The 12,500-nt window shown below is 39.3% G+C and overlaps 1 protein-coding gene across 1 annotated transcript in view; it reads left to right on the forward strand.

Annotated features, from left to right (window-relative positions):
• Nucleotides 1-2,245: 2,245 nt before the first annotated feature.
• LOC145485024 (carbonic anhydrase 2-like) overlaps nt 2,246-12,500 on the forward strand; it is a 19,124-nt gene continuing 8,869 nt past the window's right edge. Inside the window, exons 1-4 of the mRNA XM_081463671.1 lie at nt 2,246-2,300; nt 7,413-7,448; nt 7,860-8,191; nt 8,831-8,923. Of these exons, the coding sequence (XP_081319797.1) occupies nt 2,246-2,300; nt 7,413-7,448; nt 7,860-8,191; nt 8,831-8,923 (516 nt within the window). The remainder of the gene's footprint in view (nt 2,301-7,412; nt 7,449-7,859; nt 8,192-8,830; nt 8,924-12,500) is intronic.

Raw genomic sequence — 12,500 nt, forward strand, 5'->3', positions numbered from 1 at the left:
AACTATTTATATCTTAAGCTTTTAGAAAATGTAAAAGGTAATAGGCCGCTTAATATTATTCCGGTACAAGTTTTTTATCCACTTAAAACTGAAATTGCTCGATTTCCTCTTATGTCTTAGTGTTTTTTGCCTGTATATTAACAAACCGGGCTATCATATTTGGGTGAGATTTATTTATTACCTGAATTGTTCAGAATGTGAACTTTCTTAACGGGTTTAAAGTGTTCGTCCCAGAGGTACTACGTCCTTCCCGACACGAACATAGTGAAGACTCTTGTTACGGAGACTTGCTTGCCTCCTGTGCGCCTCTGATACAAAGAGGCTCGATCACTGCATATTATTTTTTGTCAATACGTTGAATCCCCCATCTTTGAGCAACCCTCACTTCTTTTTCAACACGTCTTGTAAGGTGTTCCTTCTAGTTAGTGTTATCATCACGATTACATCACTCCTCACTTTCGTTCTAACATAAATGTTCTACATGAGGCTGAAGTATCTCATTCGCTTACTCTGTCTCTGGAGTAATCTTATGGTTTTTAAAATTAAAATGAAATAAGGCAGGTAATCGTCACGCATACATCAGATTTGCTGAGAATAATAATTATTCGTGGGATCATTGCATTAGACAAACAACTTTCGAAGACTGCTTCTAATTAGTTTTCCACGATAACATAAAATTTCCACCACATGAATGCCTTTGGGATCCCCTAATTTTGTTTTGTCTCGCTCAATATCGGTTTAACTGCGCGCGGAATGATCGCCGTGCTAATTTGCTTCACGAACATTCAAAATACGAAGTCGTCCTTTTTTAAATTTTGACTAAGCAACAGTAATTTGAAAACATTCTCGTCGTCAAAGACCACTTATCACTAGATGACAACTACATGCAAAACCAATACGTCAGGCGAGCTCATTCGAAAATATTACCAATCCAACTAGGTGTACTCTTAACTAAAAATTCGAGCTACGCGTGGAACATAAGGGAGCTCTCACCGATTAAATATTATAGTTAAACTCCACACGAGTGAAAAATCATGCCCGCCACGGCTGGTTAAACCATAACTTTGGTTAACTATTCAAACTGAACTCACGAGAGATCGTCAATCACTTAATTGCTTTGTAAAGAACATTTGCTTCATTTGAATGCTTCACCTGGTTACACACAGACCTCCTCTGATTTAACAAAAAAAGGTACTGGTGGAGTAAATGTACAGCGTTGCTCGAGAAAGCACTTTAAAAGCGGTGTTTTTAAGTCCGTTTCATTAACGAATTACATCGATCTCAGAGTAAGTATCTTCTAATCAACGAAAAAAATTCTCCTCTCTGAGATGTGGCAAACAAATTAATTTGCAGCTCGTATGAGATTCCATTTTATACAGAATCATTCAAAGTTCACAAAAAAGTCTGGGATTTCTTTATGCGCTTATTTTTTGGGATACAGGGGGCAAACGAACCACTTTTTAAATGCAAATACAAATGAACATAAAAAGCCTCAGGTCAAACGTAACGACACAAGTAAATTACACAGCAAGTAGGCTTATAATCAGAAAGAGTTATTGTGAATTGAATGAGGCTGTATTCAAGAGAGGTGAATCATTTGAGGGTCCTCGTGGCAAGACTTTGGTGAGGTGATCAACCTATCGCTTTGTAAAGTGGTATCCCTCATTAGGAAGAATTCTTTTCATTCTGACACGCTCGTCTTGGATATGCTTAGCTTTTAGCGAGGATCTTCCTTTGTCTGGAAACAAGTTCGAGAGTAAGGGTTTCTGAAGTATTTTTTATCAGATTACATGCCATTTATCCAGTCGGTCTCTGGATACCTGAAATGCAACGTGACTAAAGGGAACGATGAGCAGTAAAATGAAGTAGTTCAGATAACAATGAATCTTGGAATTTCAACCTTTACTTGTTATTACGAATTACTGGAGAGAGTATCGCGGTTAACTTTCCGTGACTCTCTTAGTATGAGATGCTTACCGAGTTTAGCATGATTGACAATGTGGGTACGCGGTTACGTTCGAAATTTCATATTCATGACCAAATGGGACTGTTTAAAAAAATGATAGAGTTACTTATCAGTTGTGACTTTAATAAGGTGTTTTCTCGTACGTTAAAGTTCAAAACATCATGTATTAAACAGACTCTGGTTAAGTATTCTACAAATATTGCTTTTAGTCAACGTTGTAAAATATACATTTTCAGATTGTTAAGATCGTTCCTTTTTCTTTATATCACAGAAGAAAATATGGTTCGATCCGTTCTGTTTTTCGTTCTCATGGTCTTACCTCTGGCTACCGAAGGTAAGAAATTACGTAAATATTGAGATGCCGTCATGACGACAAGACAGATGATGATAATAATAACGATAACAATAACGATAACAATAATGATAATAATCATAATCATAATAATAGTAATAATAATAATAATAATAATAATAATGATAATAATAATAATGTCTTTATATATTCGATACAGTACATATCAAACGTTACATAAATTTGGAAAAGAATTAAATAAGTGCTTACAGTAAGAATTTGTCATATTGCTAAATTGTATTTAAAACTAAGTTTATTACAAAGTGTTAAATCTTGGGTAACTGAATAAATGTATAATTTACAAATCTAATGTTTTCAATTTTCTTTACAAAGAATCATTTTGCAAGGTCAAATATGAAGAAAGGCTTATTGTTTAAAGAAGAGAAGAAAACGTCACCATCGTCATTATACAATTACAATACAATAATGCAACAGAGAAACACAATAAAGGTTTCTTAAGGATACAAATGAATAGATGCAACAAGATTAAAGAGTTAAATCAAAGCAACGACAAATTAATAATCAGCGACAACAATAAATAAAAAAAATAGGCACCCTGCATTGTATGCAGGCATTTGCAGAATGAAAATGATCTAAATACCAGGGGAACTGCGAGTTCGTTCTTGAAAGCAGGTAAACTGCATGCTTGCAAACAATAAGTGATTATAAGTCGTGGGTCGTTTCATGATTTAATTATCCTGGCAAAGAAGGAGAAATTTTATGGGTTAACCTTACTGGTTGACAGATAATGCTTATGGGAATGATTTGGTCTAGTTAAAGAAAGTCGTTAAACTTGAGATGGCCTAGACAGAAAGTTTTTGAATTCTTTTTTGCAACGCGATAAAGAAATCTTGCAAAACTAGAAATTACGAAGGTGGTATAAAATATCAAAAACTTGGAAGTATAAATGGCTCTCTACATTCCACATTCATTTTACATGTAGCCATTGAACTTCTTGGCTGTGGTCTGCAAATCTAGCGGAAACAACTTTTCTCTTTACAGCCTCACTATTTTGCTGAGTTGAACAGACTAATTTTGATTCGATATGGAACCATATCACAGGATTATGGACCCTGTAATCGAATACACGTACTTCGATCAACACTGTCGACTAGGCTGGTCTAGATTTTATGCAAATGCTGTAAATCCTCTATTAAGGGGGCTTATTTATTTTAGGCACTTTTGAGGGGGGCGTATGAGAGAGGGGGCTTATTTGAGAGGGGGGGGGGTGTGTATTTAATTCCAGTCAGAGGATGGTATCAATTCTCCTTAAAGAACTAGAACGCAAAATGGAAAAGTTCAAGCACATGAAGTTGGAGGTCATGTAACCGAAGATCAAAAACAAATTCGAACTTTCAGCACGTGACTAGACAATACTGGATCAGTCCGGATGAAGTGTTACAGTCATGATTACATTGCAAATGCAGTTTAACATTCATTAACTTGATTGTGTGGAGCAAGGGGGGAGAGGAGGGGGGCTTCAAAGAGAGGGAGGGCTTAATAACTTTCTTCCTCGGAAAAAGGGGGCCTTATTAGAGAGGGGTGGGAGGGGGGGGCTTAATAGAGGATTTAAGGTATCTAAATTTGTGAACTGAAATATATCTCTCGATTGTCATGGGTAATAATACCCTGGGTGTCAGAGGTTTTTCTTGCGCGGTTTCCGGTGTCGACAGGAGCCATAATCGGGGACGGAGACCGTAAGTCTCGGGATTCGCGCGCACCTATGATATGGGACAATTTTTCTATTTTTAGAACAAATTGCGCCATCCTGACGTCATACATCCGCGCGTATTCACGCACATGTCAGGGGCTCTCGCGTGGGTGTTGTCACGTTGTGTGATCAAATGGTGAGAGCTGAGAGATTCTCTTGCGTATTTTTCACAGCGATGGCAGGGAATAAGGCAGGGAATACGAGCCAGGGCGCTTATATGTAGTTTTATGCTCTGAGCTAACGGAAAAGGTGGGTTTTTCAGGGTCGAAAACAAGACTTCAATCTCGCGCTGGGAAGGAATAATAAGATCTGCTCACGCTAGTTGTAAGCTTACGCGTATGTTTTTGTGTTTGTTCTGACTTAAGAATATAGCAAGAAAACTCTCTACTCTGGTATCGAGTTAATTTGTCAGTTTTTCAGACAATGGTTCGTCATAACAAAAACCTGTTTTGATGGTTTCTTATTGTTTCTGCTTGTTTGGTGAGTTTGCAAAAGTTTTTGAAAGGAAAGTCTGACGCGTACAATTAGCTCATTTGCATAGTACAGCTCGTGCACTTTCAAGTCCGAGTCGGTGTTTTCAATTGTCAACGAATCTTGACAAAGATTTCTTTCGTTATCTTTTGTGCTGAGATGCTGTAACAAATTTCACGAACGCAAAAAAGGCTACTAACATCATGTGTGTTTCTTCAACATAAGTATAGTGAAGTTTTACACTGCGAAAATGAAAATAGACAAGGAGTTTTGATAACTCGATCAACCAAATCGAAGTCGCTATTCCAAGTTGATTAAAGAAAGCGTCATCGTAACTTTACTGATTATTTCTGCTTTATTCACATATTTTCAGCTTAGCTTTTAATATGTTCTCAAACATTTATCAATCTTAAACATATTTAAAAACTGTAGAGTTATTGTTTGAGTTCGATGTACGCTTTCACACGAAAGTGCAGCGGAAGTACAATTTGTCATGTTTACTGACTGTACAAAACACGCATCGGCGGGCGCTCTCATTCATCGACAACAGAGAATTTACTGGATTTTTACACGAATAAAACTGAGCAGTATCTACGGACGTAAAGTTATTGGGCCTTGATGAAACATCAAGCGTTGCTTACAACTCAAGCGAAACTCAAACTAGCAATTATTTTGTTTTACTTTTCGGTCGCGATAGACTGACAAATTCCTCGCAAGCGTGTGACAAGAGGAACTAGGAAACTATGAAGTCCTGAAGCTCAGCTATATCTAAATATATCCAGCTAGTTTTTTGCTGTGTAATGGAAAAGCGGTTAACCTTCAACATATGTGAAATTTAAAGTGGAGTAATATACAGCTCATGTAAAAGAAGCATCCGTCGGAACACAACTTGGTCAGCGATATATATAAGCTTACAGCGGAACATACCTAAATTCGACACTGTCTTACTTCACTCAAACTGGAGCAGCTTACGACGAAAATACTTAAGCAAAATTCCAACAGACGTAAACGCGCTGAGTTGTGGGCCAAAAACATGAAAAATTTCGGGAATTTCAGATGCCATTTCCCCCGCGCGACATCCTCAAAACTCCTCGCAGCATGTACGCGCGTGTGCCGCAGGCGATGGCGCAATTTGTTCTAAAAATAGAATTATTGTCCCATATCATGGGGACAACCCCAATACTAGAAATGGCGCGCGCTTACGGTCTCCGTCCCCGATTATGGCTCCTGGTGTCGATCATGTCTTTATTGTGACCCGCTCGAAAGACCTCGGGATGAGAGCGTGATTTCTTTAATGAGCGCCACGCTAATGACAACCCGGTTTAACCCTTTGAGCCCCAATTCCGCATATATGCTAATTAATGGTCGTGCTCTTTGTACCACTTGTGACTTCATCAATTTAAATGTCATCAGATATTCTTGATAAGCAGATAGCAGTACTAGGCTAGGCCTTTGCGTACAATGGTCAAGTTTAGATATCGACGACATTCCGACGTCGCAAATCGAAAAACGTTATCAGTTTTGGTGCAAAAACGGTGGTAAAATGGTCCACTACGCCTATGATTGATCAAGGTCCATTTCTAGGCTTCGCCCGTAATTACCATCCAACTTTTCACGGCAGCCAGAAAGAACATGCAACGCAAAAGGTAGGCAGAGTAAAACGGCCGAGAAAAAAAATAAAGGAAAGGGGTAACAAACAAAATTGGGAACGGTTAATGGCAAATTTTGGCTTATGCGCATGCCTGGAATTAAAATATTGTTTAATTTTGTACCTAATCCTCGAAAAGTCTCTCCTTTTGGTAAAAAAAAGCTTTCTTACCAAAAATTTAGGCTTACTTAGCGTCATGGCAGCCAAAAAACCTGACTAAACGGTTAAAAACGGCATTTTTTGGCGAAAGTTTGGTATTCAAAGGGTTAAATCTATCTAGCCCAAAAACTGGAGTAGAAAGCTGATTGGCTCCTAACAACCTCGCAAGGGTTTTCTAATCTAACAGACACGGTGATTGGTTTCTAAGAATAGAGAACGTGAGCCTGTGAAATGTCGGGAATAATGTGCTTGTCGTTGGTGACGTGATGATCGAGATGGCGGATGTTGAGGTTGATGTTTGTTCGTGCGCTGAAAGTTTTGTGAAAGATGACAAAGCCATGACAAAAGTTCTCAAAACGTTCGACGGTGTTGACAACTTAGGCACCGAGCAAAGGGATAGAATTGCGATTTTTTATTGGCAGCAAAGACGTTTTTGCGGTTCTGCCAACCGAATTCGGGGGAAATCGTTGTCATTTCAACTAATTCCTGGACTCTGTGTTGAGCTACATAATTTGGGCTACAGCCATTACCCAAAAAGTCCGATTGCAATTGTTCTTTGCCTTCCAAATGCCCTAATTGAATGCGACATAAAGGAATTGAAGTATCGATGGATTTCGTGCACGTGTTTGTCTGGCAACGATGCTGACAAAGGTGTTGGTCTCGCTGGCCGATTCTCGTTTAGAGGTTTTTTCTCGCGGCTTTGCCCCTCGTGAAGGGAATCGAAGTATTTCCGTCTCCCGCGCGAGAAGAAACCTCTGGTACCCAGGGTTGGGTCATAAAAAAGGGTGTCAACGACGTCCTCAGTACCACCCGGGTTTACGGATCTGAATTTTAACCCCACATTCTGTCGTTGAAAGTAAATGGAACTGTGACGTGAGATGTGATGGTTCTTGTAACCAGCTGGCAAACGCATCTCGAGCTACATCAGAAGCATATAACCTCTGCTTTTGGCTACATTTATAGCACTACCTATTCATATGCTCTCTGAAGCACGCGCAATATGGTCATAAGTACATTCTAATCGTCGTAATCCCTGCGCCCCCCCCCCCCCGCCAAAGAAAAAACAAAACAGAGAAAAATGTTTTTTTTTCTTCCCTCTTCTCAGGAGCGAAGTGGAAGTACGGTAAAACGGATAAAACAGGTATAAGTATTAACTTAAAAATTATCTGTGAAACTGATCTAAAAAAGTGGTATGATCTCAGAAATACTTAGTTTTCGACACACTTTCTGTTGCCTTCGCCAGAGTTAATTGAAACAGTGTCACTGCATTTATGACCAGTGCCTATTTGCCGCTGGCCTCTCAGGGATGAATAGTTTATCTGAATGGCCCTCATTGTAAACAAAGGAGCGAGAAAGGGATCATTTTGAAGTATTCGTTATCGCGCTAAGAACAGTGAAGATACAGTGAGGATACAGTGAGGATACACTGCGTAAAACAGAGAGCAAGATATTAAAGGCAATAATTAGCTTAGTTATTCATCAATTGCTGTAACCTATTGCGTAATAATAAGAGGAAATCATTTAATCAACCAGGTTGAATATTTTTTTACAGGCTACGGTCCAGTGGACTGGGGAAAAGTATCACAAAACTGTGACAAGAGTGCCCAGTCTCCCGTAAATATTGAAACCAGCTCGTTAATAAAGGCCCCGAACGGCAAAGGTTTGAAGCTTATTTGTGACAACTCCGGATATGTCAGTGGAAAGATCGTCAACAATGGACATGCTCCAACATTGAATATCGACAAGAACAAAGGAACATGTCGACTTAGCGGGGGTCCTTTAGGAAATCGCAAGTACAAGCTACAACAGTTTCATTTTCATTTTGGTTGTAAAGACGACGAAGGATCTGAGCACACTGTGGATGGCGACGCATATTCTGGAGAGGTACCCGATGTAATTGTACACTAGAATGTGTCTGCCTAGGAGTCATATTTCTTGACAGTTGGAATGAAAACAACTATCTGAATACGAAACTAAGCATAATATAGTTTGAATACTGTGAAATTTTCTCGGTAAGCTATCAGTCGATTGTACTGGAAGAAAACTTTCCAATTTCTTAATCTATTTTAGTATTCAAGTTGTTTGATGTTTGAAAGCTTCTTTTATTATATAAAAACCACTAAAAATACTAGTTGAACTTTCGCGCGCAAAATTGATATTTTCACACGTGAAAATGGCATGTTATCTTCACATATGAAAAGATCGCCGTTGCTATCGTTACATACCAAATGGCGCCTTTCGCAGCGAAAGTGAAATGGTTTTTTTATTTCATTGATGTTTATATAATAAATAGAACATTACATGGCCACTTGGAAACACGAAATTTCTCTTCTCGCGTTCAAAAATATTTCACTAGTTCGCTGCGCTCACTTTAACACTCGAAGAGAAATTTCGTATCTCCGCGCGGCCATGTAATATCCACTATTTCTGCGTTGTTGTACATATACGACATAGTTTTTAACAAAACAATAAGGGTATTAACTAATCCGTATTTCTTCATGACCTCTTTTCTCTCTTTTGTAGCTTCACTTGGTGACTTACAACACAAAGTACCGCGATTTTGCTACCGCTGCTGATAAAACCGATGGCCTGTCCGTTATTGGTGTATTCCTTCAGGTATGACAAATATTAAGGTTATTATAAGGTTATTATAAACAGTTCAGCAGAATAAAAAAACGGGAAATAAGAAACGAATGCAACAAAGAATTTTGAGTACCATGAGGATATCACAGTTTTGACTTGGTACAGATCACCAGACTATCTTTTGTTGAATAAAACAGATCAGTAAATCAAGGAAAAATACGACTGGTGAAGCCAAGGTAGTATAAGACATGATAATGAAATCGTAGGCTTATGGGAAAACAGAAACCATAAAACAGAAAGTGCTAGAATGGTGGTCGACTCGTAGTAAGAAAACAACGCATTTTTAACATGCAGTTATGCTTTTGTAACAACTTGATAAACTGATTCACGTGTATTTTGTACAAGCAATTAAGTGTCATTGTCAGAGAAAACCGGGCAGTACCAAAAGATCGAGGTCGGCCGTTTATCTTCATCTTTTCACAGTATAACAGCTATCCGAAAAGATTAACAACCATGACATTTGCCGAAGTAGGCGTTCGGGTTTCTTCGAAATATCACCACATCATGATTTTGGCCTCTCAAGCGGTCGAAAATGACCGAAATTTCGGGCAACTTTAGGTGAGCCTAAAAGATACTTCGTACAAATTCCAGAAACTCTTACTTTCGTGCGATAATATTTGTTCCTTCATTAGTTGACTGAGATATATTTGAGGTCTTTCGCTTTAATTCGAGGGTTTTTACAAGGTGCCAAATATCGCCGCCGAATCATAATTTAAGCGTGACTCAAATTTTAGCCATTTTCAGCAAGTCGTTTTTCAAAAGTGTTGCAACTTATTTCCACAGAAAAACAATTTTGTGATAGTCTCTTGCATTGTTATCAATATCCAGTTTAGTTAAAATTGGCATCTACAGGCAAATTGGAGTAATTGGTCTCGCAAAGTCCAAAAAAATTAATCAGAAATATTCCCGCCAAATATTTAGCGAAGAATATTACCTTATTCCGCTTTTCTGCGATTGGTATTCATGATTTACTGAAAGATCTGCGAAAAGTAGTTAGCTGGACTGCAGAAGAGTTATTAACCTAAGTAAACATTTCAGACTCGCCAACTCCTTACCATTGTCTAGGCTACATTTTCCTGCGAAAATTCTATTTCTAGCGTCACGCTGCATGAGAAAATAAAGTGTATCCTCAGTTCGATGGTCTTTTTTGCTGTTGTATAGAACAAACTGCAAGTTAAAGGTGAGCGAACCTTATCCCTAAATTTAATTTTGGGACTTCTGCAAACTCTTTTTTAGTCTGCGAACGCAGACGTATTTCCTGTTGTCGCTTGTCTCCGCCGAAAATAACGTCTGCGAACCCGAGCCAGGAAACGATTTCTGTGACGTAACGACTTTTGTTTCTCCTTGGCCAATCAGATTCCATGATAGAATGAAACTCGAGTGCTCCTCGCAGCGAATACCTCACGCAGTAGTTCTGGGGCTACTTGAGCTAAACTGTGACTGGCTTAAAATTCCCACGTCACGTTTCCTGGCTCGGGTTCGCAGACTTTAATTTTGGCGGAGACAAGCGACAGCCGGAAATACGTCTGCGTTCGCAGGCTAACTCTTTGTTTACATCTATTTCTTGTTTTCGAAAGGCGTGACGCGTTACAGATTCAAAGATCAGACGACTAGACTTCGAAATGTCGATCTTACCTATTAAAAGGTTCCTCCTTGGTTTTGAAAACATTAATTGTTCTTTCGGATCAGAAAAAACGCCTAGCATTGCGGGTGGCGGGTCAGTTTCTCGTCAATTATTAGCGTGCAAACAAGAGGGTCGAGGAAAGACGTCAGAGGTGGTGTCTATTTGACGCAGCCGCATGTAAACAAGGAGGAAATACAGGTTGCGACAAAACTTCGCTGCCATCCGGCCTACAAAAGGATCATAAATGACAGACGACTGAAATACCGGTAAACATCTCAAAACGTGTAATCGTTGCTAGGTCAGGATTGCCAGCGGAAATCTTTCTTGCCTTGTTTGTTGTCGTTTGTATCGTCGCAGCTTTGTACACCGTCTTGTTTTCCGTTTCATTTCCTTCCTTTATTACCTTGTGCACGCAATTGACGACGCAGGTTAGTACACCGTGTTGTTTTCCGCTCTGAAACGTTTGCTTTCAACAAAAGTAATTTAATGTTGCTCTTGTCAATATTACCACAAAACCCCCTCAATGCGACGAAATTACATCTAAATTAGTATTGATAATTAGATTGCATGTTTGTGATCTCAAAGTAAATTGAATTACATTTTGAACGGAACTGAGTTGCTCTGAAGATTAATGGAGTAGTTTTGGGGTGGTTTGTGAAAAAAATCTTGCGGAGGCAATTTTATTTTCATTAATCCGGCCAAAATGTAGTTGCATCCGTGTTAAGAGAAATGAGATGGTAACTCTAGAATATCTACAAAAACAAGATGGTTCAACTGATCTGAATGTCAAAAATAAAACGAAATAATGAAATGAATTGTTAAAAAAGAAACGATATTTGTCCAGACAGTAGTGTTTTTATCCTTGCTGCCCCATTCAAGGAGGGTGCAGAGGTGGAACTATGAGGCCGGGAAGAAGTACCATTGCATAGTGGCAACGGAGAAGGGACTCCCGCCCCCCATCTCACCATCACCCACACCCTGTTTGCAAGGGGGTGGAAGAAAAATCTGCTGTCCTAGACGACATTTCAATTTCATTTAAATAAAGTTGTTTTTATTTTTGGCATTAACATGTAAACCAGCTGAGTGGGTCTTTTTTTTGTTTTGTTTTCCTCCTTTGGTTTTCTGTGGATTTTCTTGGGCAACTTGCGAGATTGAAAACTCAGACCTCAGACCTGTTGTGGATACGAATTTTATCTCCGAGTGTTGAACTCGATATGGTTGTTTTTCTGTGGAAATAAACTGCCGCACAATTTGGGTCGCGCTAATTAGCGATTCGGCGACGATATTTGGCACCTAGTGAAAACCCTCGAATTAAAGCGAAAGACCTCAAATATCTCAGTCAACTAATAACGGGACAAATATTATCGCACGAAAATAGGAATTTCTGGAATTTGTACGAAGTATCTTTTAGGCTCGAGGCCTTATGTGCCACGAGGCACAAAGAAGCTAAGTGAAGTGAAGTGAATCTTTTAGGCTCACCTAAAGTTGCCAGAAATTTCGGCCATTTTCGACCGCTTGAGAGACCAAAATCATGATGTGGTGATATCTCGAAGAAATCCGAGCGCCACACAATCCAATACCAACCCGTAACGAGGGTGCAATTTGTATTCTTTGAAAAATTTACGAGTGCTTGTTCATTCCAAATTGCACGAGAAAAATCATTTGATTAGCTTAGCTTATTCCCTTTCACTCCTTGCGGAGCATAGGTCCATGGAAACTGCCCGCCATGTCCTTCTGTTTTGGGCCAACTTTTCGATCTCTTTTCAAGCGTAGCCTGCCTTTGACGCCTCATTGTCCACGGTTCTCCTTCAGCTGTTTCTAGGACGACCTTGATTTCTCTTTCCCCGGGGGTTCCACCTCAGTGCATGCCTGGTAATATTGCTGATCGGTTTTTTGAGGGTGTGCGCAATCCAACCCCTTTTGCGC

The sequence above is a fragment of the Orbicella franksi genome, chromosome 4 (genome assembly GCF_964199315.1).
Source record: "Orbicella franksi chromosome 4, jaOrbFran1.1, whole genome shotgun sequence".
In the NCBI taxonomy this organism is placed as follows: Eukaryota; Metazoa; Cnidaria; class Anthozoa; order Scleractinia; family Merulinidae; genus Orbicella; species Orbicella franksi.